The sequence below is a fragment of the Uloborus diversus genome, chromosome 10 (assembly GCF_026930045.1).
Source record: "Uloborus diversus isolate 005 chromosome 10, Udiv.v.3.1, whole genome shotgun sequence".
NCBI classification, from domain to species: domain Eukaryota; kingdom Metazoa; phylum Arthropoda; class Arachnida; order Araneae; family Uloboridae; genus Uloborus; species Uloborus diversus.
The window spans coordinates 20728640-20754652 of record NC_072740.1 but is presented as its reverse complement, the minus strand read 5'-3'; the positions used below and the strand labels follow the sequence as shown (position 1 = coordinate 20754652).

Genomic DNA, 26013 nt, shown 5'->3' with positions numbered 1-26013 from the left:
GGACATGCGTTTCTTCAGGGATTTGAGGGGGAGCGTTTTCCTTGAAGCTTTTCGTAATCGACGTCCTAATTTAGTAGTTGGTAAAAGCCATCTCTGATAAATGTAGTGGAAAGGATGGAGCTTGGGTCTCCCCCGAAACTCTTTCAAAATCAAAGTTTCAAAAACACTTTTCTAGGCTACCTTTGGTAACATAATATGAAGGGATAAGTTTCGGGGACTTTCCTCCCTTTTGCTGTGTCCCTATCTTCTTTTTTGTTTTAATTGTTGTTAAAAATATTGTGGAATCCCCTTCTTGAGTTTTTCTTTTCAAAAATCACTTGAAGGCTTTGGTTTTAAATAATCTATTTTTTTTTCTTTTCAGCCTATTTTTATTTGTTTAAAATATTCGCGTTTGCGGTCTCAGTAATACTTTTAACATTTTAGACTTAGACTGATGTGGTACTTAGAGATACAGGATAACAGGAATGGCTCTCACCAAGGGTGCAACAGGAAGAGGAGCCGTAGATTATTTCGAAAAAATATGATTTTTTGAAGTTAATTACTTTAATGATTTTTTCGAAGAAAATTAGTTGCAATAAGAGTTGGAAGGAAAAAAAGAGACTCCCTCCCCCCTCAACCATAGACCTTCCCTGTCTCACAAAGTTGCAGTTCAGGAGACTGAGACTGTTCTCTTGTTAATCTCTTGAGATAACTCAAATTTTTGATATGTGTATTTCTATTACAGGTTTCCCGATGGATATTTTTGTCATTATGGATGCAGCTGTCTTGCCATACATACTTGATCCAAATTTTGAAAAATATTTGCCGGTTATTCCAAGCGAAGTCAACGAATTCAAATTTACGTGGAGGAGCCCGGAGCAAGAAGTACGTGAAAACTGTCTATATAGTATATACATATATGAATAATGTCGAAAAAAAATTATAACCAACAATTGAGTATTTACCCGCATTGAACTGTCGCATTTTTTCTGTTTTTCAAGTGTGATGGCTTAAAATAATGACTGAAGTCACTTAAATTTAAGTACAAAAAATTACTCTTAAATGGATGCTTCACTCGCCAAATCGATTAACTCCATAAAACAAAAAGTCGAGAAAAGTGATGAAGAAGATAGCGTTTTCTGTAGAAGTGAATGGGCCCCCGTGTTACATTTTCTGCCATCGCAGGATCAGAAATGTACTGAACGAAAGTTTAATATAAATTCACATTCTAAGCATTGATTAAGCACTATTAAAGCAGAAATGAGGATTTTTTTAAAAAGTGGAGTTAATCGATTTGGCAACTCAGGCATCCACTGAGAACATGAGGCAAGTACAAAAACAGTTTAGAAAGGGGTTTTTACGAGATGTACTAACGAAACTCAGTTATTTGTTTGGTGAATAAGTTTAAGAGAGAAGGAACTGTTAAGAATGTCAATGAGAAACAGTTCGAAAAAATGTTATTCCTGGATTTGTAAACACTCTTAGTGAAGATGATCGTGGCGGGAGAATTGAATTTTGTGAGTGATACCATGCAAAATTTCTAGAAACCGCGCGCGCACGCGATCAACTCCCATACACCTTCCTGCGGTCTTTGGATTTGACCTCGATGATTTTTTTCTGTGGGGGTATGTCAAGCACAATGCTTACAGCACAAAAGTTGCCATTCACGCAATGAGTTGAGAGCAGCCGCCGAGAAGGATTGTGCCCAAATACCAGTCGAAGTGATTTCAAACCCCGATAGGGATGCTGGTTAAATTCAAGGGTGGTGGGTGGGTGTTTTAGGTGCTCATTCAACTGTAACAGAATGCTATCGGATTGAATCGAATACGTTTAATTAAATCTACCAATCGCGCACCAAAATTTTTCTTTACCCCAAACCCAAGGAAATTTCTCGCTATGCTACTGGTAGATAGAACTCGATCTAATCGAACAAGGTCGAGTAGAACGAACCCCTTATTTGGAGATTATACGGTAGAATAAACCTTTATTGTTTATTATAGGGCAAATAGCCAAAAAAGGGAAAAGAAAATATGAGACTTACAAAAGCAGAATTCCTGTGAGCTTCCATGCACATTAAGCTCAGACTATAGCTTAATGGCTCTGAACGAATTCAAAGGGAGTTCATTTAGTAAATAATGCTGAGTTGAAGCTATAATCGGAACTGAAACAAAATTTTCTACACAATTGACTTCTTCCCTCTTCTTTCGCTTCTCGATCAAGAAAAGCTACCTCTTATGTACCAAGGTGCTTGGCTTTCTTCAATTGATAGTGTTTGATTTTAAAATAAATAAGTAAAGGGAGGCATCGATGACAGAGTTTACACACGTATACCTGTTGAGACAGAGAAAATGCTCATTTACTTTTAACATAGGTTATGCTAGGGAAAACAAAAATTTCCTAATAATAAACAAGGAAATAATTATAGGAGCAGGGGTTTCTTCTCACGTAACCTATAGGCCTAACTAACCAACCCTAGCCTAACTGACTCATTTATTTATTTTGTTAATCAAAAACCCATTTATTCAGCACCTAAACATAGTAAAAGATCTAGTGTTGATTTTGACTTCTTGTTGCGTAAGTGTATTTCAGTATTCTTTATTATTTCATGATTTTTCTTTTGTGTTTTTCAGTACTTCTACGAGTTTTTCAAGCTCAAATCCTTGCAAGATAACATCTTGTCGGATCCAATATTATCTATCGATAAGAAAGGCAAAGTACCAAGAAAGAATAAATCATTTTCGGTAACTCTACTCTGTGCTGGTAACAAAAGTAGTGTTGCCTCGTTTGAAATTGGCTTAAAAATTGAGAATGCACGTGGATTTTTTTTGCCTGGAACTCCATTGCTATTGCGACTACGTAAGCAGTGTTCAACCCAAACTGGTAAGTAATTAATGATTAAAGATTTTTTTCTGAAGGGCAAATTCTTAAGTCGCAGTGGCTGGTAGTTACAATTTCATTAGAACTGCATATACTAACTATTTATACTATAACAATACTATCATCTGCATACAAACGAAGACTACTTACCCAGAATTTGTGAGCTTTAAGTTTGAGGGGAAAGTCGGGGAATGCCACTCACTTAAGGGAAAACATGAATAACTAGTCGAATTTTTCGCCCAAAAAAAAAAAAATCGAAGTATAACTACAAAGTCCTAAAAACAGTTTGCAATCAACTAATTTACATGAAAGTTTCATGATTTTTTTTTTTAAATCGTTTATATAACTACACCATTGATTGATCGGTAATAACCGACTTGGTAGGTTAATTGCGCTTATTGGATACGATATTTAAGTACGACAAAAGTCATATGTAATTGCGTGGGCTGTTCACACCCCCACCTATGTGCTTGACCAGTACAGGAGGCTTTATGCGACCACTTTCCACATACTGTGACTACGTATTGAGTATAGCGAAATCCCGTTTCGTTATCTTATCCCGCAGATTTATGTCTACATATCCTTTTTGATTGGCAGAAAATCATCTGGATCATCATCATCATAATACAACCGAGATCCATCAATGTGAGCAGGTTTCAACCACTCACCTTTACCCTAAATCGCCATGTTGAACTTCTTGAATGCACTTTAATTGACGCAAAAAAAAAAAAAAAAAAAAAAACTACAAAGATGAATAAAAGCATGAACGCCCAGCTAAACGTATATAATGTATTTAGTAGCCGTAATGAATAAATTAACATTTGAAAACAAGAATGTTCACTTACTTGAAAGTTAGAATGTCATAGTGAAATAGCTGCAAACTAATTACGTAAGGTCACAAAAACACCCTCCCTCCGGCAATGATTATAGCTATACTATAAATTGATAATGGTGTTAGCTATATGGTGGTACCATTGAGAAGAAATAAAAGGTGGAGAGCGCATGAAGTTTTTTGCTCTTGAAGCAAAGATCCTAAGTCCCATGATAGTATTTGAACTGAAGTATTGGAAGAAATAAGGTTTATTTCATTAGTTTTACTCAAAGCGTGTCGTCCATTCGTCGTAGTCGAATCACGTGACTTGGAATCTTTGCTTCAGCTTTTCCCAAGACAATGATTGGACTTGCTCCCTCCAGTTACTAATTCCTGCTGCAAGGGTGTTACCACGATTGTTTGTTTTTAACTATATACTATTTAGAGATGGAGGGTGAGTGAAATTACCCGCTGAGCCTCATTAACCTACTTTCCCCTAATACGTAAAATGACACACACAATTGATTGAAAGTTAGAATTAAAGCGTAGCTTTTCAAGCTTAAATTTCAGGTAAAAGTTTTGTAATAATAGCATATCTTAATCTAGTAAAGTATAAATAGTATTAACATATGGCTAAGTATTATCCTCATAATTCATTATATATTGCACTAAGTATGACAAACATATTTTATAATTTACTGCATTTAATGCTACAATGTTTCACAGTTTATTTTATTACCTTTTCCAATATTATTCGGAAAACCAACTACTATATTAAAGTTTTTAATCTACTGTACTTAACATTAAAATTTAGGCCGAACCGTATATGTTTATATTTAAAAAATTTCAAGATTTCTTAGAACGAGGCAAGAGGGAAAGTAATTTCTGTCAGACCAATGTTTTAGAGGTTTTAAAACGTATGGCGATCTTTTAAAATGTTGCCCCATTTTTTAGTGGAATCAGAGCATCATGTCAGCTAAGTGTCTTCTCCATCAAGTTTCGTTAGCAATTTTTGGTGTTTCTGGGCAGTGAGATAGCAAATTTTTGTACAATAAACCTTTGGTCGCAGTGCTAGTGCTCTCTGAGCCGCCCCAAAGAACAAGTCATAAGATAGCAAATGAGAGCAGCTTGGTAAAAAAGAACACAACTTAATTATGAAGCAAATTTGTAAAATTACTGCCAGAAGGGTTAGGCCTGTAGTCCAGAAAATCTCGTCTAAACATCACTTTTTTGTGCCATTTCCTCTAAATTGAAATAACATTGCTATGCATAGGGTACAGGTTAGCATTTTTATACATTGTTTTCTGATATTTGTAATTTATGACTTTTTGAAGCATTTTCAAAATTGTTTTCAGGTCCTGATCCCGAATGTGATAAAAAATGTGCTAACGGAGGACGATGTAATAGTAACAAATTCTGTGAATGTCCTAAAGGATATATGGGAAAATATTGCGAATCAGGTAAAAAAGAAATATTTGAACATGGTTTTTAATGATAACAATGGTAGTGCAGTTTGAAGTAATTAAATAAATCTAAATAATATGTGAATAAAAAGTTATTTTGAGGCCAGGCCCGGATCTGAAAATTTTGGGTCCCCCTGCAACAAAATTTGTAGGGCCTCTCCCCCGAGGCCAGCACTGTAAATTTGTAACGTCTGTAGCACTGTAAGTCTTAGTGCTAGTTTTTTTTTTTTTTTTTTTTCATTTTTTTCTTCATTTTCTTGGGTTGTTGGGTCCCTTAAAGACGTCCCCCCCCCCCGCAATGCGGTGTCTGCGGGTACGCAGATCCGGGCTTGTTTTAAGGCATTGATGTACACAACCAGTGACGGCGACTTGGAGGGAGGGAGGTATGGGGGATGATCGCCCCGGCGTAAGCATATTTTTCATCAACAAAGATTACCTAAACGTTTTAAGATTTTAATTTCAAAAAAATTCCAGGGCGATCATCCGAACCATGTATCTGAAGATAGCTTAAAATTGCAATTTTAATTCTCTATTTCAAAAATTTCCGGTTCAAAAATTCCCAAGTTAAGGTACTATCCCAAGTATGGTAATTTGACTGTAATTTGTAGTTAAAAAATTTGACAATGTATTTTATTATGCCTGCTAAAAAAAATGTTACTTCAAAGCACCTACAAGGTGTCCTGAAATAGACTGATTTCAAAAACTTATAACAGGAAAACAGTTAATGATTAAAAAACAAATTCTTGCAGAAAATTCATGTGGTGGGCCGTAATTCCCCCCCCCCCAAGAGTTCCGTATTTTAGTTGAAAAATTTTTCAATAGATGGCGCAGCAGATGGCGTAAGCCTTTAAGGCAAAAAAGAAGGAATGAAATTCACCGATTTTTTCTCAGATTGCGACATGTGGCTGCAGCCGGCGGTAGACATTTTGAAAATATTGTTGTGTAGTTTTGTTTATTAAAAACATTTTTCGAAAAACTAGGATGCAATTTTCTATCTTTCTTTTAGTTACGTCTTTACGATCTGCAGCGCCATCTATTAAAAAATTCTAGAACTTAAATTTGGAACTCTGGGTGACAAAACTTACGGCCCACCACATGAATTTCCTGCAAGAATTATATTTTTATCATTAACCGTTTTCCTGTTATAAATTTTTGAAAACAGTTAGTCTATTTCAGGACATCCTGTATTTACTAACTTTCTAGAAGTTTTATACTGTGGTGCTATAAGCTTTTTAGAAGAAAGGTAACAAAAAAAAAAGTGTTTGATGATATAAAATCCCAAAACGCCTGATCGCCCAAGGTGATTAGTTTATGATAAATGCTATTTCATTTTTTAAAAAGCAACTTTGCAATGCTACTTTTGTGACATTTATTTTGGACAGAAGGAGGTGGTTTTTTGTTATTCCGAAACACATGTGTGAAATTTTTATGGCTATTGAAACTTCATCTACTTTGTTTGGTTCCTTATAATTCAATTTTTTCTGTCTTACTTTAATCAGTTATCTGTCACATTTTACTCAGACTAAAAACTGACAGAGTTATTACACTGGGGAATTCTAAAATTAAGCATTGATTTGTCGATTTGAAAATATGTACATCGCTAACCTGTGACAGTTTGTACACTGTAAATGATATTTCAGTGCTAGCTAAGACTTTTTGAAGTTCTACTGGTTCTTTATGTTTTTGAATTACATTTTATGCATATACATTTCCCTATACTGTGATGTCCTAATATAATATAGTGATATATGCTTTAAAAAAAAGTTTCATTTCATAACACGGGAGAAAACATCTGTACATCTTCTGGACGGCGGGAATTTTTCCAACCTTCTCGTAAATGGGAATCACACCGATTCAGTATGTTTAGAACAGCAAAAGTTGAGCTACGGAGCGATGGCGGATGAACTGGAAGTGGAAACAGAACACTTAATTTTGTAGTTGGTACAATCAGCGAAATTGGGCATGCAGTAAAACCTTCTCTGCTTTTGCGTTCTGCCTGATCCTACATATTACAAAATGAAGTGGTCAGTTTCTCTTTCAGTTCATCCGACGTCTCTCAAATTTAACAAGAAATTGTCTAGAACTAATCGAGCCTACTTTTCCGTTTTCCCATGTACAAACATAGAATTGGCAACTCTCTCTCTCTAAAAAGTAATTTGGGGGTAAGCAGACCGAGAGTCATGCATTTCCTTAGCTCATAATCCTATATGCAAATATTTTTATTTTTCATTATTTATTGAATTACTGGATCTATTTCAGCATTCATTTTTCCTTTCTTTTGCCGTATTTTTGCGATACATTAAGGCCTCGTTGCTACTTCTTTTCTTTCTTTAAAGTGCGCTAAAATTGAGCAACAGGTTTTTGTAAAAACTGCGTAGTTAAAATGTCTTAGTATGTCATAAATGTCTCTTACCGCCTATTTAAAAAAAAATAGTGGTTTGATTTGTGTGCATTTTTAATTTTTGCTGTGGTTAAAGTTTAAGCATCATGATTATCAAATTGCATTATTGAATAAAAAATTTTGTAACCTTTGTCAAATTGATGTTTTCAGCACTGTGTTATCCGAACTGCATGAATGGTGGAACTTGTGTCTCGCCCGGAATCTGCGCATGCCCGGATGGATATCAAGGCCCTCATTGTGAAGGAGGTAATCTATACTATTAAAATATGTACGTAGCTGTCTGTTAGGGTGGAACGAAAATGACTTTAAATTTTTTTTTCAATTTTTTTGGTTTGCCGTAGGGGGGAAAAGTTGTCATTTAAGTTTAAAAAGAAGCAGAAGAAATTTCATTGCTTTACTACAACATCTTTAGGTGCCGCAACGAGCTTAAAGTTTGATAATAACCGAAATTTCCATTTAACAATGAAATTCCTTTTTATGCTTTCCTACTGTATATAACGGCACAAAATATGGCAGTAAATACATTTTTTTAAGCATTATATTAGGAAAAAAATACTAATTACAAAATACAGTTTAAAAAAAAAAATCATAATCATTACTAATAATAAAGCTGAAAGTCTGTCTGAAGATCTAGATCGCTGTTTGGATCTATGTGACGCGCATAGCGCCTAGACTTTTCGGCTGATTTTCATGAAATTTGGCACAAAGTTAGTTTGTAGCATGGGGGTGTGCACCTCGAAGCGATTTTTTGAAAATTCGATTTTGTTCTTTTTCTATTCCAATTTTAATCACATTTACCCGAGAAAAATTATAAGATGGGCGAGTAAATTACCAAGTTGACATAACGTGGAACCGTAACATGGGTAAGCCAATTGGCGAGAAATTCTTCTTACATTATTTGTAAATATACAAGCAAACCAAATGACCTTTTAATTTTCCTACAACGGGCAAAGATGTGCCGGTATCACTAGTATACTATAAAAGACATTAACAATTCCATTTTTACCATTTAAAGTATTCTTAATGATTGTAAATAAATGGTTAAACCTGTATGATGTTTGTGTCTACTTCTTTGACACATTAAAGTTTTTTTTTTTTCTGTACCAAATAACTTTTTCTTCCAAATAACTCTTGAGTCTATTTTTCCTCTCCTGCGACTGGAACATACTTTTTAAGAGCCGCTTAGTGGTTACAAGTTTCACTTTGAGGGATTCACTAGACAAATGTTTTACCAAGGGGGGTTCGGTTATTTTATTTTCAACCCACGAGATCAAATCGATGTAATTTTTGGCAGCAAATATTATTTGTTGAACTTTAAACTTCTTAACCCCGCCTCTATTTTTGTTCTTGCATTCAACACACGTAGTAATCCCAGTTCTCCTACATTTCTACGCTCTTTGCATAACATAGCCAAATGGAGATTTTCTGTTGCATCAAAATACCCATTTCTTTATATAACCCGGTCTATAGTGTTCTTAAAATCATGAGAGAGATATCTTGAATGTAAGATACGTTCAAATAAATGTTTAGAGCCGTAAGTACGAGAAGGTTTTAACTTGATCTTAAACCACACAGGAGTATACGCTTTGCCCACTTGATCCGTACAAGAAATGGATCCTTTCTTGAAAATGTATGAATGAATAATGATTACTATTAATATATTTCAGTGTTATTATTTGTTTCAAACAATCTTAGCGAAATGCTACGCCCATATAAAGGAAACTACACTTTAACAATGTACTGAGTCAGTCTTGAGATTTTCAGTCGGATTTTTAGTTGCCACGTACAATCAAAATATACGGTTTGCAAATGTAAGTCATCTGGAGTGGGGAAGTTTTCCTAGGTTCCTTGAAGATAAATCTAGTGAACAAGTCCCACTTGATATAGTGACACACATATCCAATACATATTTGTGATCGGTACTTATGTCCTGTATGTTCTCAAAAAGAACGTTATTTTCAATAGGTAAGGAAGTAACCACAGGAAGATTAGAACAGGTTTCTAGCTGTTGACCTATTTTGTCTTTAAATTCGTTTGATTCTTTTGTTTTACCATCTAAGAACCCATTAGGCTTATATTTCTGTTGTCTCAAAGAAGCTCTTAACCAAATGTAATCTATTCTGGAAACTAAAAAGTCATATATATTTCCCTTACAGAAAGATCTTTTCCAGCCGCACTTTTTAGGCCGTGTCTAATAAAGCAGTAGCATTTCATTACATCTTCGTAAGTAGGTAGAAAAACTTCATTGAAATCGCTAAAGATTCCAAAAAGAGGACATTCTGACGTTTGTCTCGTCTGCACTTGTTTAGACTGAGCCATTGCAACTCACAACAATGAAGTATCTTACCAACTAACGAAATTTTACGTTACTCACTAACTCAACTCGACAAAGAAATTGACACTTGATCTGAGCTTGGCCCCACTCACACAAATCACTGCTGACCAGCCCCGCCCCATTTACACATCCGCTGCTGCAATGACTCAAGTTCCCAGATGCCAGTGCATTCGGCAAAAAGTGCGTTTTTGCGAAACTTACTTCGCTCTTGCGGCACCTCAAGACATAATCCGAACAACAAAAAAAAGTTATTTTGCGACCTGTTGAGCATAAAAGTTGCTTTTCGACAGCATTTGAAGCATAAAGATAAATTTGAACTTTAAAAAAAAAATTTTAAATGTAGCAAAAATTGCAATTTTGCAAAACTTTATGCTCTTTGCGGCACCTCAAGACGTGCTTCAATATTTTTAATATTTTTTTTACATCTTGTTTGCATGAAAAGGCAACTTTTCCGCACTACGGCAAATTGAAAATCAAAAACTTTTTTTTTCGTTCCATGTGTGTAAGTAAATATGTAATCCTATCTCTTCCAAGCTCTGTATACCAGGTCAATACTGGTATCGGGGGTTGACGAGCAAAGCGAGAAGGGGACTTAGCCTCCTAGTTATTCAATTAATCGTCTAAGAATTACAGCTTTTTTATCTATTTTTATGAGTAATAGCATTGGTTTTAGTGGCAATAATTTGACAAGAAGTTAATGCAAATACTTTTTGTATTTGAAGTAAGATTCACCGGTTTGCTAATTACTTCAAATTTAGTAGCGTTCAGAATGTGATGAACTAACTTGATATAGTGTTAAAATGATATTCGTTTATTCTCGCATTTCCCAACCACAATGTTGTGATTACCGTCTTCTATATAAATAGCTAAGCGAAAAGCAGAAACAAAATAGCAAAATGCATAGGCTTTTTGAGCATATGGTTTTGATCTATTAAGGTGAGGTCTGACCTTGAAAATATTAGTTTCTTCTCAGGAGAACATGCAGTAGGAGGAAGAAATGTTATATTTGTTACGTTGGGCATCGCAGTATGTTATTAGCGAGGGACTCATTTAGGCGAGCAAGAGCTGGCTAGATTTGCCTCCTGTGGCTGTTAAGTGTAAATTAAGCTAATTTAAGCCGCCTGATATTAGCAAAAGAATGTTAATGGATGCTTTTGAGGTGTAAACTACATTCCTTCACAGGAAAAGAAGAAAAAAGTAATACATCACATTAAAATGCAACTTAATCCACTCTCGCCCGAACCAGAAATTATGGGCAAGCGTCCAATTTTACTTAATCCATTTCACCGTACCAGACATTATTCATAGGTGGCCAACTGTTGCATCGCTCCGGTACGGATGAAGCACAGCTGAAGATTTACGTTTTAATTGATATCTTCCCGATTTCAAATCATACAAAGTGGAGACTGCGCTATCCATAATACTAGTAAAATTTCAGATCGTTTGATACCTCGTTCGACCCTCAGTTCTGTGCCGTTCTCAAGAAGTTCGAGTGACATATATACATAATTATTTTCAAATACCTTAAAAAGGCATTTCTTTCTCTCTATCTCTCTGAATTACACAAGATAATTGTATTTCAATAATAGGAAATCTTGAAGCTGTTTTTTAGTGCTTGCTTGATTCCAAATGAGTACTTTTGCTCCTTCTACAGGTTTGTGCAGTAATCCTTGTTTAAACCTTGGCAAATGTGTAGGAAAAGACAAATGCTTTTGCAGAAGGGGCTATTATGGACTCAGATGCGAGTATAGTATGTTGTTATTTTATTTATTTACTAATGTAATTTACTCACAAGGTTACAAATTTTGAGAGAAAGTAAAAATATTTTGTTGCAGTATTTTTTTTTAAATTCGATTTTAAGTTATGAAATGTGTGTTAATATAATTAATTTCATTCTTTGATTTTTAATTCATATTAAGTACAAAATTAGAAACAAATTGCTTTAAAAATATAAGTTTTCAAGATTTTATTTGTTTATTTTAAAGACTTCAATAGCAGTTGTTCAGTGTTTAAATTTTCAATCTTATTTGCCCTTTTCAGTCGAAATCGTCGTTGTGGCATGTTTCTTAGCTCATCATCGACGATCTTAAAATAGTTTTAATTATTTTAAGCTTTGAAATGCTTTGTTATGAAGAAATAATTGTAATGGACAGTCTCTCCATTCAACTACACTGAAGTGGGAAGGTAATACACAGTATCGGCAGAAGCGAGTTTTTGAGATATTTTTTTAAAGAAACGTGTTTCAGGTACTAACAATTGAGAAATATTGGAACTGGATTTTTTTTTTTTTTTTTTTTTTGTGCTTCATTTTCAGCAGAAACCAAATATGCAAGTTTGTACAGTAAAGCTTAAGTATAATAGATGACAGAAATGCAAGAAAAAAAATGGAAAAACTTATACCGCACTTTACCTTCCCATATCAGAAAAGTACATCTTTTTGTTCAATGTCGATACGGTTAATATTGTCTTGTATTTTTACCTGTAAATTTTAATTTTTTGTGGGGGCTGGGGTGGGGGGGGGGGGGGGGCGAAATTTACATCTTTTCTGATTTGGAATGAAAAAACTTTAGTTCTTCAATTTTTCCCTCAAGTTGTACACAGAATTTTTCTTTATTTATATACTTTTTCAAATTCTTACAAAATTCTATCGAGGGTTTGGCGAGCGAAACGAGCAGAAAGCGGAGTCCCCTAGTAAAACTTTTTGCGGACCTGTGAAATTTTTACCCTTTTCTAAAAACAAATAAAATAAATAATAATAACAATAATAATAACTCCGGGGCTGATAAAAACTTGTGAAAAAAATTCTGCGTACTGATGAGGGGTTTTTTTTTACAAAGTAATATTAAAAATGAATAAAACAATAAATATCTACCTACTTAACTTGGTATCAAAGAGTTGTCACAAATATATTTAAATTTAAAGACTAGTAATTATTTCAATAATCATAGTTAAGTTAATAATCATTTGTGAGAAATAATACATTTACTACTACATGATCCGTACCGAAAACCGGAAGTAAAGTGTAGAGGTACTTATGGATTATTTACTATATGAAGAGCCAAAATATATTCTGGGATATTAAAGTTACAGGAAAAAAAATCGTTTCACAAACATTCAAAAATTCAATCAAGAGTAACAATAAAATAAAATGCACATGAAGTTTTTTGACAGATTAAAAACTTAAAGAAATTCCTAACGCTATCGAAATATTAACCGCTAACAAGAAATGATTCAAACACTTGAATGAAAAAGCAAAAAAAAAAAAAAAAAAAAAAAGCTAGACGGAGATTTCTTTCTTTTTTTTTTTCGCTTGTGGTATTCTGTTGTAATCTACGAAGCACAAGAATCATTTTTATTCGGGTTCTCACTTGTTGATTATTGATAATCTTATTGCGGTTATTATTTTGGTGATTAAATGTTGCTTATCAAGTACTCAAGAAAACAATGATAGATATATTTAGTAGCGTTTTGAATGATGGAAATTTCACGACAGTAACGGTAACTGAAAAGCAGTAAACGTACTTTTAACTATGTTTGAAAGCCGTTAAAGCTAAAAAGTGATCAAAAGCTGTATTTAGTTATTTCGGAGATTAATTTTAGAAAAGTTGAGTTTTAATCCAATAGTGTACTTCATTCAATGTGAAAGACATAGAAGGCCACGCGTAGATGCAACCTATCATTCGTCCGCCATATCGAAGTGGTTGAGTGTATGCCGGAAGCGCATGCACCAGCAAGTCATTCAGCGATTGCTTGCTGTTTTGGCACCCCTGTCTGCGATTGTCTGCTGTTTTGGCACCCCTGCTCTATTTCCTGGCCAGCATGGCACCCTTGGGCACGATGCTTTTACCTTAGGGAGGAATATATTCACTCGTCTGGAACCCATGGTTATAACAGTGTAGGGCTTCAATTTTGAAAACGTTTCAGAGGGAAACCCTGAAAAGCATCACTTCGCCTCCTCCTTCCCATTGCTATTAGATAGAGCTGTTGTTTAACTGGTTTAAGACTTTAATTTCAAAAAAAAAAAAAAAAAATGGGATTAAGGGGTAGAGTCTCGAACACAATCTCTCATTTTATGTCAAAATGATGCTAACAATTTCGCTTTTGAGGATTCAATTTCAAAGATTTTAAGTCGGAAGTCCGGAACCCCATCCCTTTCTCTAACGACATCAAAAATTGTCTAAAATTGCGCTTTTTGAGATTCAGTTTTGGAAAATTGCTAGTGGTGAGTCCCTAAATCTCATTTCTGAATCTTCTCTAATGTTACCGAAGGTGACCAACAATTACGTTTTTAAGACCAAAGTTCCGAAATTGAATTGTCCTCAAACTTTTCTTCCCTCCTAACACCGAAGGTTGTCTAAAATTGCTGTGTTTAGAACAATTTAGAAATATTGTGGGGAACCCCTAATTTCTGCGTGAACATTACGTAATTCACCCGGTGTGTGTACGCCATTCTATTAATGATTCCCATCTAAAATGGAAGCTCTGTACCATTCTACATGTATACCATACAGTCAATACCCTTGAAAAAAAAAATTGCAGGCCGCCAAACTCACACACCTTTCTACTCTCAGAAACTAAAGAATCAACAGAAGTTTTTTTTACCATATGTTACCCCTCCCACGGATATTTATTTATTTAGTGAGGGAGGGGGGAGATAAGCCGAACATTAGTATAAATTTATAACTTGATGTTTAAGAATATTTAAACTTTTAATCAGACTAGGTACTTTTGAATTTATTTCGGAGGGGGGGGGGGCTGATAACCATTTCCCACTTCCTTCAGTACGCCCTTGCCCCCCAGCCCCCACCCAATTCTCAAAATATCCTCTCAGAGCAAAAGGTTTGAAGGAAAATATACAATCGATTCGCTAGTTGGCTTTTCTTAATTAGTCTAAATTTTCTATTCATGTCTAATGAAAGCATAACGCCGAGCATAGGAAGGGGGGGGGGGGCGGACGCTGGTGTAAAATTAAAGTAGGAGGACATCGACCCCTTGCCCTTGCGTTCCGTCTCGACTGTACCACTGGATGCACCGGATGAGGCGTTCTACGATGGCATTGTTGAATTGCGTCTGTCTAAAATGTGCATATCAGCACGTTTCGGAGACGGACTCCATCAGCTAGAGCTGAGAGCTATTCTCTCGTTACGCAGACTTTAGTGCATTTATTTGTGTTATGCAGCTCAGCCATGACACATCTTAGTAATACCTTAATTAATTCTTTTATTTATTAAGCATTTATTTTTGAGTGATGTATGCTATTTTATTACTTCTGAAATTTCTAGGTAAGTGCAAAAATGTTCCATGTCTCAACGGTGGAAGGTGCATTGGAATCAATAGATGCCGGTGCAAAAGAGGTTTTACAGGAAGTCAGTGTGAAAACCAAGACAAAGTCGAGATTGTCAGAGGTTAGTATTCATAACAATAAAGTGGTGTCCAGACATAATAAAGGCTAAACCCAAGCTGCTGGTATCGGTTCACCAAGTGGTTGTTCGATCGTTCAGGACAATCGCATAAGCTACACCCTCAAAAATGAAATTGCAACACAAAGACAGAATGCGTAAGATCATGAAAATTGAAGGAGCGATGGTGGTGAGATTTAACGAAAGTTGTTGAAAAACACAAAAATGATTAAAAATTAATTTATTTAATCAGTATCTAATATTGAAAGCTCGGGCAGCTATACATTCGGTCAGGCATGCTATTAAAGAGTTCATTAATGGTTTCTTAGGTAACCTTTGACAAACCACGTCTACTGTTGTGCGCAGGTCTCTTCTATTATTTGTGCCAGTGGTCCTCGGTTCATGTCTCGTCCAATGAGATCCCACAGATGCTCGATGGGGTTGCAATCTGGAGAGGATGCTGGCAAGGGAAGGATGTTAAATCCGATCAGGCTGTTACCAGTTCGCCGTGCAACATGCTGCCTGACATCGCCTTGGTGTAATACCGTGTTGGGTACGACCTGAAGAAGGGCAGAACAACTGGTTCAGGCCCGGATCTATAAATTTTGCCCCACCCCATGCAACAAAATCTGTAGGGCTCTCCCCAGAGGTCAGCAGTGCATAACATATTAGCAACGGAAATAAGTCTTAATAGTTACTTCTTTTTTTTTTCAATTTCTTGGGTCATCGGGCCTCTAAAAAACATGCCCCTCCGCTCCCCACACACACTGCGGGGTCTGCGCTTGTGTGACGTTGCGATCTGCTGTCAAACTGTCATTCAATTCAATAATAATAGCTTTAATATATTTTATTTTTACCTAGGTTAATTTTTTTTAATGTTCTTTCTATCTTTCTGATATAATGTTTGTATTGACTTTGTAATGTTTTTCGCATTATAAGTATCCTGCGCGATGCGGAAAAATTCAACTGCTTCTCAAAAGATGGCAATAATGTACTGTTAAAAACTTAATAAATGAGAGAAATTTCTCTTGTTGAGAGTGGTGGTTACGTAGCAAAGATGCGAAATTTAACGTTTGAGATCGATGCTTAACTGTCCCTGAAATCCTATCTGTCGGGGGACCTACCTCCCCCGATACCTAAAACTGATGAACCGTGCAAACGGTAGGTGCAGGGGACTTCACGATGCCATACCAGTTAAACTGCCGTCCATGTGTACATGGGGCGTTCAGTGATCAAACATAATGCCAATCTAAACCATGATGCTCGATGCAGTTACGTGCACAGCACAGGTATCAGCCACAGCGGTATCATTGGCTGTTCAGCACAGGGCTAGACGTCTAGCGTGGTGTCTGCGTCATCAAGCCTGGATCATCTAATTGCATCGGGCATTGTTCACAGATGAATCTCGTTTCTCTCGGGGGTGAAATGATGGCCCTGAGAAACGCTACGAATTAGCCTATTTCGCCGAGCGTCACGCTTGTCCTACCGCGAGCATCAGGTTTATTGGTAGCGTTATGTTTGATCATAGGACGCTCCTGGTACAAATTAACGGCAGTTTGGCAATGAACAGCTACATAACACGAGTTGTGGGGCCTGATATTCTGCCCTTGTTTCAGACCGCAACCAATACGGTATTACAGCAAGACATTTCCAGACCGTATGTTGGTCGCACGGCGAACTCTTAACAGTTGACCGGATCTAATATCCTTCCCGAGCTGACAGCTCTCCAGATCTAAATCCCATTAATCACCTATGGTATCTCATATTGGACGTGACATGAACCAAAAACTACTGGCACAAACCATTCATGATCTGCACACAGCAATGGATGAATGAGACTTGGCTAAGGTTACCTCGAGAAACCATCAATGAACTCATTGATAGCCTGCCTCGCCAGTTTGAGGCCTGTATAGCTGCTTTAAATAATAAATACATTTATTCTGTTTTTTAATTATTTGCATATCCAAGTCACCACTATCGCTCCTGCAATTTTCATGACGTTACGCATTCTTTGTTGGCGATGCAATTTCACTTTTGAGGAGTATATTTTGACTTCATAATATTATGCTTCATGTGCTCCTGTTCATTTCTAGACGCAAACGCGACTTTATATTAATTTCATTAATGTTCAGGGGCGGATACAGAAATAATTTTTAGAGGGGACACAAGAAATTGGAAAGCTCCCCCCCCTCCCGCATTTCAATTTTTCATAGCGCTTTTCTAAGCACATCTTCACACATTTCTTTTAAAATGTCAATTACTGGTTCCATCAAAGAAGAATTAATAGACGAATGGCGGTATTACGTTCCTTTGAGTTCAAAGCAGTAAGTTAAATTGCCACTCTGGTCTCTCCAGTATTACTTCTGAAGCAAACGAAAATGCTTTTATTCAAATAAGTTTTGTATCTTTTGTCTTCTTTTTTAATAACTCTAAAACATTTCTTCATGTTATATAGAGAAGTGAATGAAAAGAAATAGTTATATTAAGTTTTCCTTTTTTTTGGCGGGCCCCCTAAAATCCGCTACTGTTAAGACTGCTATCAGGATAGGGGCTAAGGGCCCTTTCTAGAACTTGATCTGGCAAGTAACCTTATGCGTTCATTCTCAGTAGAAAGAAAAAAAAAAAACATTTCAACCCTATTTTTTCTGAAGAAATAGGTCTTTTAATGGTGTGAAAATATGCGAATAGAAGGAAGTACATAAAAGTTTTCTTATTACTACATTAGCAGTCACTTAATAAAAGGTGTATAATGTTATGTAATAATGTAATAATTAAACACATAAAAAAGCGATATAGGATCTTGCTTTTAATTTTAACTTTGTTTATAAGATTAAAAAAGTATAGTAACACACACACACACACATATATATATATATATATATATAATTATTCAACTTGGAACTAGTAAACCGTATTTTTCTCCCTAAGAGTAAATTTTGGTTGCTGGAATATTAAATCAAGTAAGTGTGGAATTAATATATTTATAGTTATTGGTGAGACTTCGCATCTTTCTTCAAACAAACTAATATTTTCGCCCCCCGTTTAAACAATAACACCCCTATCTGAAAGCATTTTATTTTTACAATATTTAAATAAAAATCATAAGTTTCATAGTTGAGCACCTATGAGCAGAGATATTGCTAGCTTTTCTTTCCGGGCTTGAAAATACTACTTGACACTTTTTAAAGAGGACTGAAATTAATTTTGGAGGAGTGAAACATATGAAAACAATGCAGGACTACAATAGTGATCAATTCCTGTACAAATGTAAGTTTTTAAACATTAACTGAAAGACAACAGGTAAAATAGAGATGCGTGCTATTTTGATTTTTAATACTTAGAATGATTGACATTTTGTATTAAAAAAATAATATTTAATATTTTAAACATTTCCATTATGTTAACTTTTCATTTCAAACACAAAGCATAAAAATAAGCTTGACTAAAATTTTGAGGCGTATTTCCAATTGAGTCAGTGAGAAGTAAAGGGATGTAAGTGGCAAAATTAAAAATTTTGAGATAACCAGTACATGGTAGGTGAACCTTTCCTCAGTCTTGGGGCAAGAGATGGTACTAGTAGCTCTGGTAGTTTCTGCTATACAGCATGATTTAGAAAAATATTTCAATGAAAGCCTACCTAGGATGGTATCTTTAACGCGTTTTACTCAAAACTTGAAAATGTCCACTTACATCCCTTTGCTTTTCTCACTGCCTCAATTTTCTATGCGTGGAATACGCTTGCAGTGTTAAAAAATATCCCTGCTTATAATTCTATTCATGTATGCATCGATTCTTGTTTAATAAGTAGTTCTTATAAGTTGTTTGGACAAAAATTTCAGTCATAAACCTTGTTTTGCTATTAAGTATTTTGATCGTGTGAGAAAATATTTGATCAGGTTCGGCAACAACTTAGCACCATCAAGATCGTCCGAAGTGGTTGCCTTAGGGTAGATATTAATGATCACATGCGAGAGGAATTGAACCAGAATATGAATTACTGTCATTGACGGGATTTTGTAGCATTATATTTGAAGATCTTCACATTACATAACACTTATTATATAATGTGAACGTTATGTAACGTCTTTACATTACATACGCGGGAAACGCAAATGATCAGTACGAAAAAAAATTTTAATATTCACCAAAACCAAATTCAGTGATGAACAGGAAGTGCAGGAACACTCGCGACAGTGTTTTTAATGATCAAAAAAGTCATTTGCTCCGGAAAACAAAATATTTCATGTTATAAATCTTGTCCCCCCCCCCTCTCCGAAATGCTTTACATTGGCATGAAGATATGACTAATTTAAAGGAGTGGAAGGTCAACCTCATATTTAGCACGCATTCATTCTTTAAAGAAGTTTTTATTTCCTTTTCTGTAAAAAAAAACTTTTTAAAGATAGTTCTATGTCTAAAGTGATCCCCGCTCCCCCCCCCCCCCCCGTTCGCTTTATGCAATAACCAGGCTTCGATTGGCATACTACGTGGAAAAGAAATCAGATGTTTAATACTTCATTTAGGATACCTTTTATGGTGTATTACTATAGAATCTGCTCTTATTCTATGAACATATTTTGCAATTTTTTAAAGTAGTTTAAAATAAATGTTTGCTTTAGGATAGAAAAGTAGTTCCCTAGAGAGAGAAATAAACCCAAATATTTCGTTATATAATTTAGATCATGTTCTTTTTTTTTTTTTTCATCTACTTTTTTTTTAAACTGGAAGGTATTCTTTATAAATTACTGATTTAGTTCCAAAACATGTGAAATTTTTCTCTGCCTATTTTCATTTAAAGTAAAAAGAAATGAAGAGATATTTTTTCTGATAAATCTATGGATAAAAATGATACAGAAAACTTACATTTAAACTGTATAATATGCTTAATAAATTGATTTCAGAAGTTTGCAAGAAAAAATGCATCCATGGGATTTGTATCAACAAACATTGTTCTTGTGAAAATGGCTGGTTTGGTGGCAGATGCAACAGGAGTAAGTTGAAGTTATTTCTTTTTTGAAACCATTTTTCTTCTTCACAAAGCTTTTTAAAGATGCAAAACATTCAAGTCTTACGTTTTGAAACTCCGACATAAAGAATTTTTTTCACTATTCAAGGGACAAAAAAAAGTTCCTAAATTTCGAAATGAATGAAATTAATAATGTTTTCCAAAAGGCATATATGAATGAATTTTGGTTTAATTTGTGTAACTATCGACCCACAATACTACCTTTTGACTGAGGTAAAGTTTGACTACGGAGAGATGGTGGGTGAACTGGAAGTGAAAACGGACCGCTTTATTTTGTAATAGGTACACTTTAAGAACCAGAGGTGCCTAATAGGCAAAACGGTGCCAGCGCCTCAGGGTGAAGGGGAGGCTAAGAAATGTATTAAAGAAGCCTTTTGGCACCTCCCCCCTGGGTGAAGGACACTAATAAAGGTGCCCATGGACCACGCAATAGCAGGGTGACTCGTTTGCGCATGCGCTCTGACATCGTTCACTCACTTCAATGGCGGGCGAAAGAAGATGCACTTTCACATTGAAGTACAATATCGGATTAAAACTGAACATTTCTTGGATTAATCTTCAAAATGTCGCGTAAGTACAGGCATTTGATCACAGTGTAGCTTTTAAGACTATCGAACATGTTTAAAAGTGTTTCAAATTACGTTGGCTACTGCTTATTGTTCAGTTTATCGATATAAACACTGTAATGTCTTGCTATTTCTACGAGGGTTGATCCAAAAGTAAAGTTCCCATCACTTTTACAAATATACAGCACTGTCTATTCTCATTAAAATTTACATCGTTTGAAAGAAATAACGTTTCTGAGTGATTCCATACCAACTCAACCAAAAAAAAAAAAAAGTTGGTTGCATGACCAACTCGGATTTTCTTTAAATTTGGTACACAACTTGATGATATAAAGGCATGAAAAAGTCCAAATTTTTAGGTTCCTGCTCCACTTATGTTTTGAGATATGGGTCCTCGAAGTTTGTCCACCCGCTCAAAATGCCAAGCAATTGATGTCATTTATTTTTTTTCCCTTAAAAATTCTACTCATACAATATAGAAGTGTTTGGTATCTATGAAAATTAGTCACTCCAGGCATTCAGGAAAAAAATATTACAATGTTTAAAATGAAAACGGTTAAGGTACAGTGCTCTTAGAAGTTACTACCACAAAAATTTGATTTTGCCGATTTCGCTGAAATTGAGACATTGATTCCAAAAAAAAAAGGGAAACAAACCAATGGTTTGTTCACTTTCTGGTAGTCTACCGGTGTTCCCTATAAATAACTACACAATAAATTATTTGGGTTTCACACCCCTTCTTGGAAATATTTAAGCTGAAAAACAACCCATAAGGCAAAAAAAAAAAAAAAAAAAAAACGCAATTTTGACCATCTTGGCAGTCATTTTTCTCCTAAAGGGAAAGCACTAGGAACTTATTTCTTTTTTTTAAGTAAGCTACTGATATGTTAGCTATTCACAGGAAAAGAGTTCCCTTTTGGTTATTATTTGCATGAAGAGATATCCCGCTGATCGCATATGCATGTTTTCCTCGTAATACCATATGCTTGTGTTCGTCCCCTCAGACTTAACAATAATAAAAAAGAAAAATAATGCATTTATTAGTTGTACTATACCTAGAAGAATTAAAAAAAAAGTAGCATATTACTGCATTTAAAAAAATACTATAATTATATTTTTTTAAATATAATAATTATAAAGTACTAATTAATTTTTTAAAAATCAGTTTTAAAAAAAGAATTATAAATATTTATCTCACAAGCAATATAAGTTGAATTTACCGTAATATTGAAAATTGATACATAAATAATTTTATTTAGCTGCAAGCGTAAGTTCCTGTATTTTTTTCTTCCCTACAGCAGATACTTTAATCTGATTAGATATGTTTGCAGCCACAACAGATACCAAAAGCATAGATTCACTGATCGGAATAAATTTATGGTATTCTCTTGTACCCTCAATGTTGCAGCAAAAGCTACTTTTTCAGAAAGCACAAATAGGATTTAGAAATAAAAAAAATTTGTAAAGCATAATGAAAAGAAAGAAAAAAAACTTTATTAATTTCAGACTCTTCACGCATATGGTTTTAGAAGGAAATATGCTACAATAAAGCATGGTCTACTTTTGTAAAATTTTAAATTTCACTTTAGTTAAAATGTTTATCGTTCAGTTCCTGTAGCGGCTTAAAAATTACCACTTCAATAGTGCTTTACGCATTTGGTATAGTTTACTAGAAGTAGCTGTTAGATACAACTGAGTGAGCAGTTTTAGGAAGGGTTCTTAATCTTCATTCGGGATTGATAAATGGACCAAGACTAGCCTAGCTGGGCCCAGAGCCTGTTGCTTGTCGTCACTTTTGTTTTTGAATAAAATATATTATTGTGAAGGTAATTTTAAAATGATAAAATTTTTCTTTGCATCTGAAGAACATGTAGCAAACACAAGAGAATTGCTTTCTGAAAGACTAGTTTTTGCCGCAACAATTGAGGCTACAAGAGAATACCATACATTTATTCCGATCAGTAAATCTATGCTTTCGGTATCTATTGTGTCTGCAAACATATCTAATCCAGTGGTTGGAAAAACTACATTTTTTTTTGTAGCGGACTACAACTACTTTATGAAAAATGTAGTTAACTACAACTACTTTTTTCAAAATGTAGCAACTACTAACTACTTTTGAAATGTAGTCGCTACTTCGCTACTTTTTAAAAAATATATAAATAAAAACCTACACATACACACCGTTTGAGAATTGAACAAAAAGAATTCAAAAAGTGGTTTAGACTAATAAATTGACTAATTTGAACATGGAATTTTACTAAGAATTATTTATTCTTTCCTTCCTGTAATTAGCTAATTTGTCATTCGAAGCATTTTTTACGATTTTTACGAATACAGTAAAACCTGTGTAAGTTGGCCACTCGCGGTGCACTACTTTAGTGGTCAACTTAAAGAGGTTGATTTATATGATAAGGGCTAATTCCGTGCCTAAAACGAGCGGTGTAATTGGACAGGTGGTCAACTTACAAAGGTGGTCAATTTCACAGGTTTTACTGTGAACTTTATTCACTTTAGGAAAGGATTAAAAGTTGAAAGAATGGGGTCGTTTCCAAAATTTTAAAAGTATTTTTTTTTTCTGAACGAGCATGCTTTAAAACATAGGCTCTGACCATTTTTTTTTATAAATTTGTTTACGTTTAATAATTTTAAAAAATTACTTTAATCGTAGCCTTTCATTTTTTACAGCTTCTGCCGATGACATCACAAATGATGAAATGCCATTCAGTGTTGCCATTCACAGTGCAAAATATTTAATTCACATCTGAATTGGCAACGATATGGTTGATAGCAAGCGTAGAGCGCAATTTTAATTCGTTGCTGGGTCATTAAATAGTGACTAACGTAACATTCGCAGCTGATTTTCTTACTCTTTTTACCTACACCGGGAGTAAAAAAAAATTTTTTTTTTTTTGATTTAATATGCAGATTTAAAATGTACAAGGTGACTATTTTTCATTTCAACCAAGAATTTGAAACAAAATAAGCGCTGGCAAGTATTTTTTTTACAAAAAAGGCATCGTGACTAACGTAACATTTTTGCAACCCTGAGAAACAATGATTATGTTACGAGGCAAATTTTTCTCAAAGTTACGCAGACATTTAAAATTGGCCGATACATTTGTAAGAGGCAAACAGTCTATTTAAAAAAATATACTACAGATTTATTACACATGAATCTTTTTTGGCCCTTAATGGTGCGTTTACGGAAAACTGTGTGTGACTAACGTAACGTGACCAACGTAACCATCGGATAACCAGCAATGAATGCATATAAAAAACTTTTTGTAATTAATCTTTTGCTCTTATATTACTTTTACACTTTTTAGGAACTTCCTTTATGTTGCAATAAGGTTCTTTCTTTACTTTTTTTCTGTATTAGTGTAAGAAAGTGAATGGAAGGATTCAGTTCAATTAACTCAATTTGAATGTGCGAAAAAAAATTTAATAAATGAATAAACAAATAAAAAAACTGCTTTTACTAACTGAATAACCTCATTTTTTTGGCTAATTAAATTCTAAATATCTCGCTTTTAAAAAGTTAACTTTACACAAGTTGATAGTTTCACCAAATTCTAGTATTCTGCCGATATACTAGTTATCGTCATAAAAAACTCCGTAGTACTTTTCAACGGCATATTATATTTTGAGGTATACTGATTCATCGAACGAATAGTGTTGTGCATCCTGAATTAAAAAAATGCAACATTGAAAAAAAAATATTCAAACATTTTTGCAGAATGAATTTTAATTCCGGATATCACCGCAAATGTTTGAATTTCTAAATGATCGTTCTTACATTTTCTGAAATGTATGGCAGCAGCTCTTATTCTCACTGTATCATGTAACATCTTCAAATGTTTTCCCCCCAACGAGCTGCCATTACTTCATTTTAATAATAGGTGGAGATGTATTTTCTAAAAAAGTGACGTTCTTCTTTGTTAAGACTGTCTTTATATTTTATTAATTATTTAGCTTGGATTCTTGTGTTGAATGCACATTCAGCAGAGTACTCATTTTGCTTTACTCACCTTTTTTTTTTTTAATAATAATTCTTTAAATTGAAAGTATATTTTTAAAGACCTTTAAAAAAGTATTTTTTTTAAGTAGACAGAAGGTCTACAATGTGATATTACTGGTATTTTTCACCCTTTATATTTTTAATCAATATAGAATGCCTACTTATTCAAAATTGTTCATGAAAATGTACACTACATTAAATAAGTTTTAAATATTAGCAGTCATTTTTAAAATGTGACCTTAGTTACATGCGAGCTGTTACGTTAGTCACAGCTCAAATGTTACGTTAGTCACACTAATTATTTTATATCTACTGATACTAAAATAAATATTTTGCACTTTTTAAGTAGATATGACACAGATGTAAGAAAATAAAAAGTGCTGTTTGGTTCAATCATCTGGTTTAGTTTTTAAGCAGAAAATAGTACATTTTCGTGACTAACGTAACTTAAATATTTTCAGTGAAATAACTAAATTAAAATACTTATCTTATAATGTATGCAAAAAGAACAGTCAATTTTATTGCGCCAACATCTATTCTTTTAGAATAAACATAGTTCTTTTAAAAATTTTCAAAAAATTTTACGTTGCACAAGAAAACTTAGACGCATGTTTTTAGCGTATTTTAAGCCTTTTCTACAACCTCGCACGTTTAGAGCCAGAAGAAAAATACCGAATGAAATTTTTGCAAACTGTTACTGGATTTATGTACTAGAAAGTATGCTGAATGAAATGATAGGCCACAATTAGGGCTTTGTGGGGAAAAAAAAAAATTCTGAGGTTAAGGTTGACATTTCTATGGGATGACCCTGCTTGATTATCATAACGTGGTAACGTAGTAGAAACATGCGGCAAAGTGCATCATTTGCGACGTCATCAAGACCACGCCTTGTTTGAAAAATCGGACATTTAAAAAAAATAATAAAAAAAAACTTAGGAAAATGAAGGTATTTTCTGGGTCCATGTTTTTTTTTTTGCTCATTCTATCCATTTCAATGACTAAAAGTAGTACTTTTGACTGAAGGAAACCATACCCCATTCAACTTTCAAATTTTTAATCCATTCCTACAGTGAATATTTAATTCAAGAAGTGCAACTTGGCTATTTGAAAATGTAAATAGATGCAGTAATAATTT

General features: G+C 34.4%; 1 protein-coding gene across 1 annotated transcript in view; it reads left to right on the top strand.

Moving 5' to 3' along the window:
• The first annotated feature begins 732 nt into the window (after window positions 1–732).
• The window catches only part of LOC129231883 (protein shifted-like), a 35355-nt gene continuing 10074 nt past the window's right edge, over window positions 733–26013 (top strand). The window contains exons 1-7 of the mRNA XM_054866274.1: window positions 733–864; window positions 2610–2859; window positions 5023–5127; window positions 7682–7777; window positions 11521–11616; window positions 15149–15271; window positions 20167–20256. Coding sequence (XP_054722249.1) covers window positions 733–864; window positions 2610–2859; window positions 5023–5127; window positions 7682–7777; window positions 11521–11616; window positions 15149–15271; window positions 20167–20256 — 892 coding nt within the window. The remainder of the gene's footprint in view (window positions 865–2609; window positions 2860–5022; window positions 5128–7681; window positions 7778–11520; window positions 11617–15148; window positions 15272–20166; window positions 20257–26013) is intronic.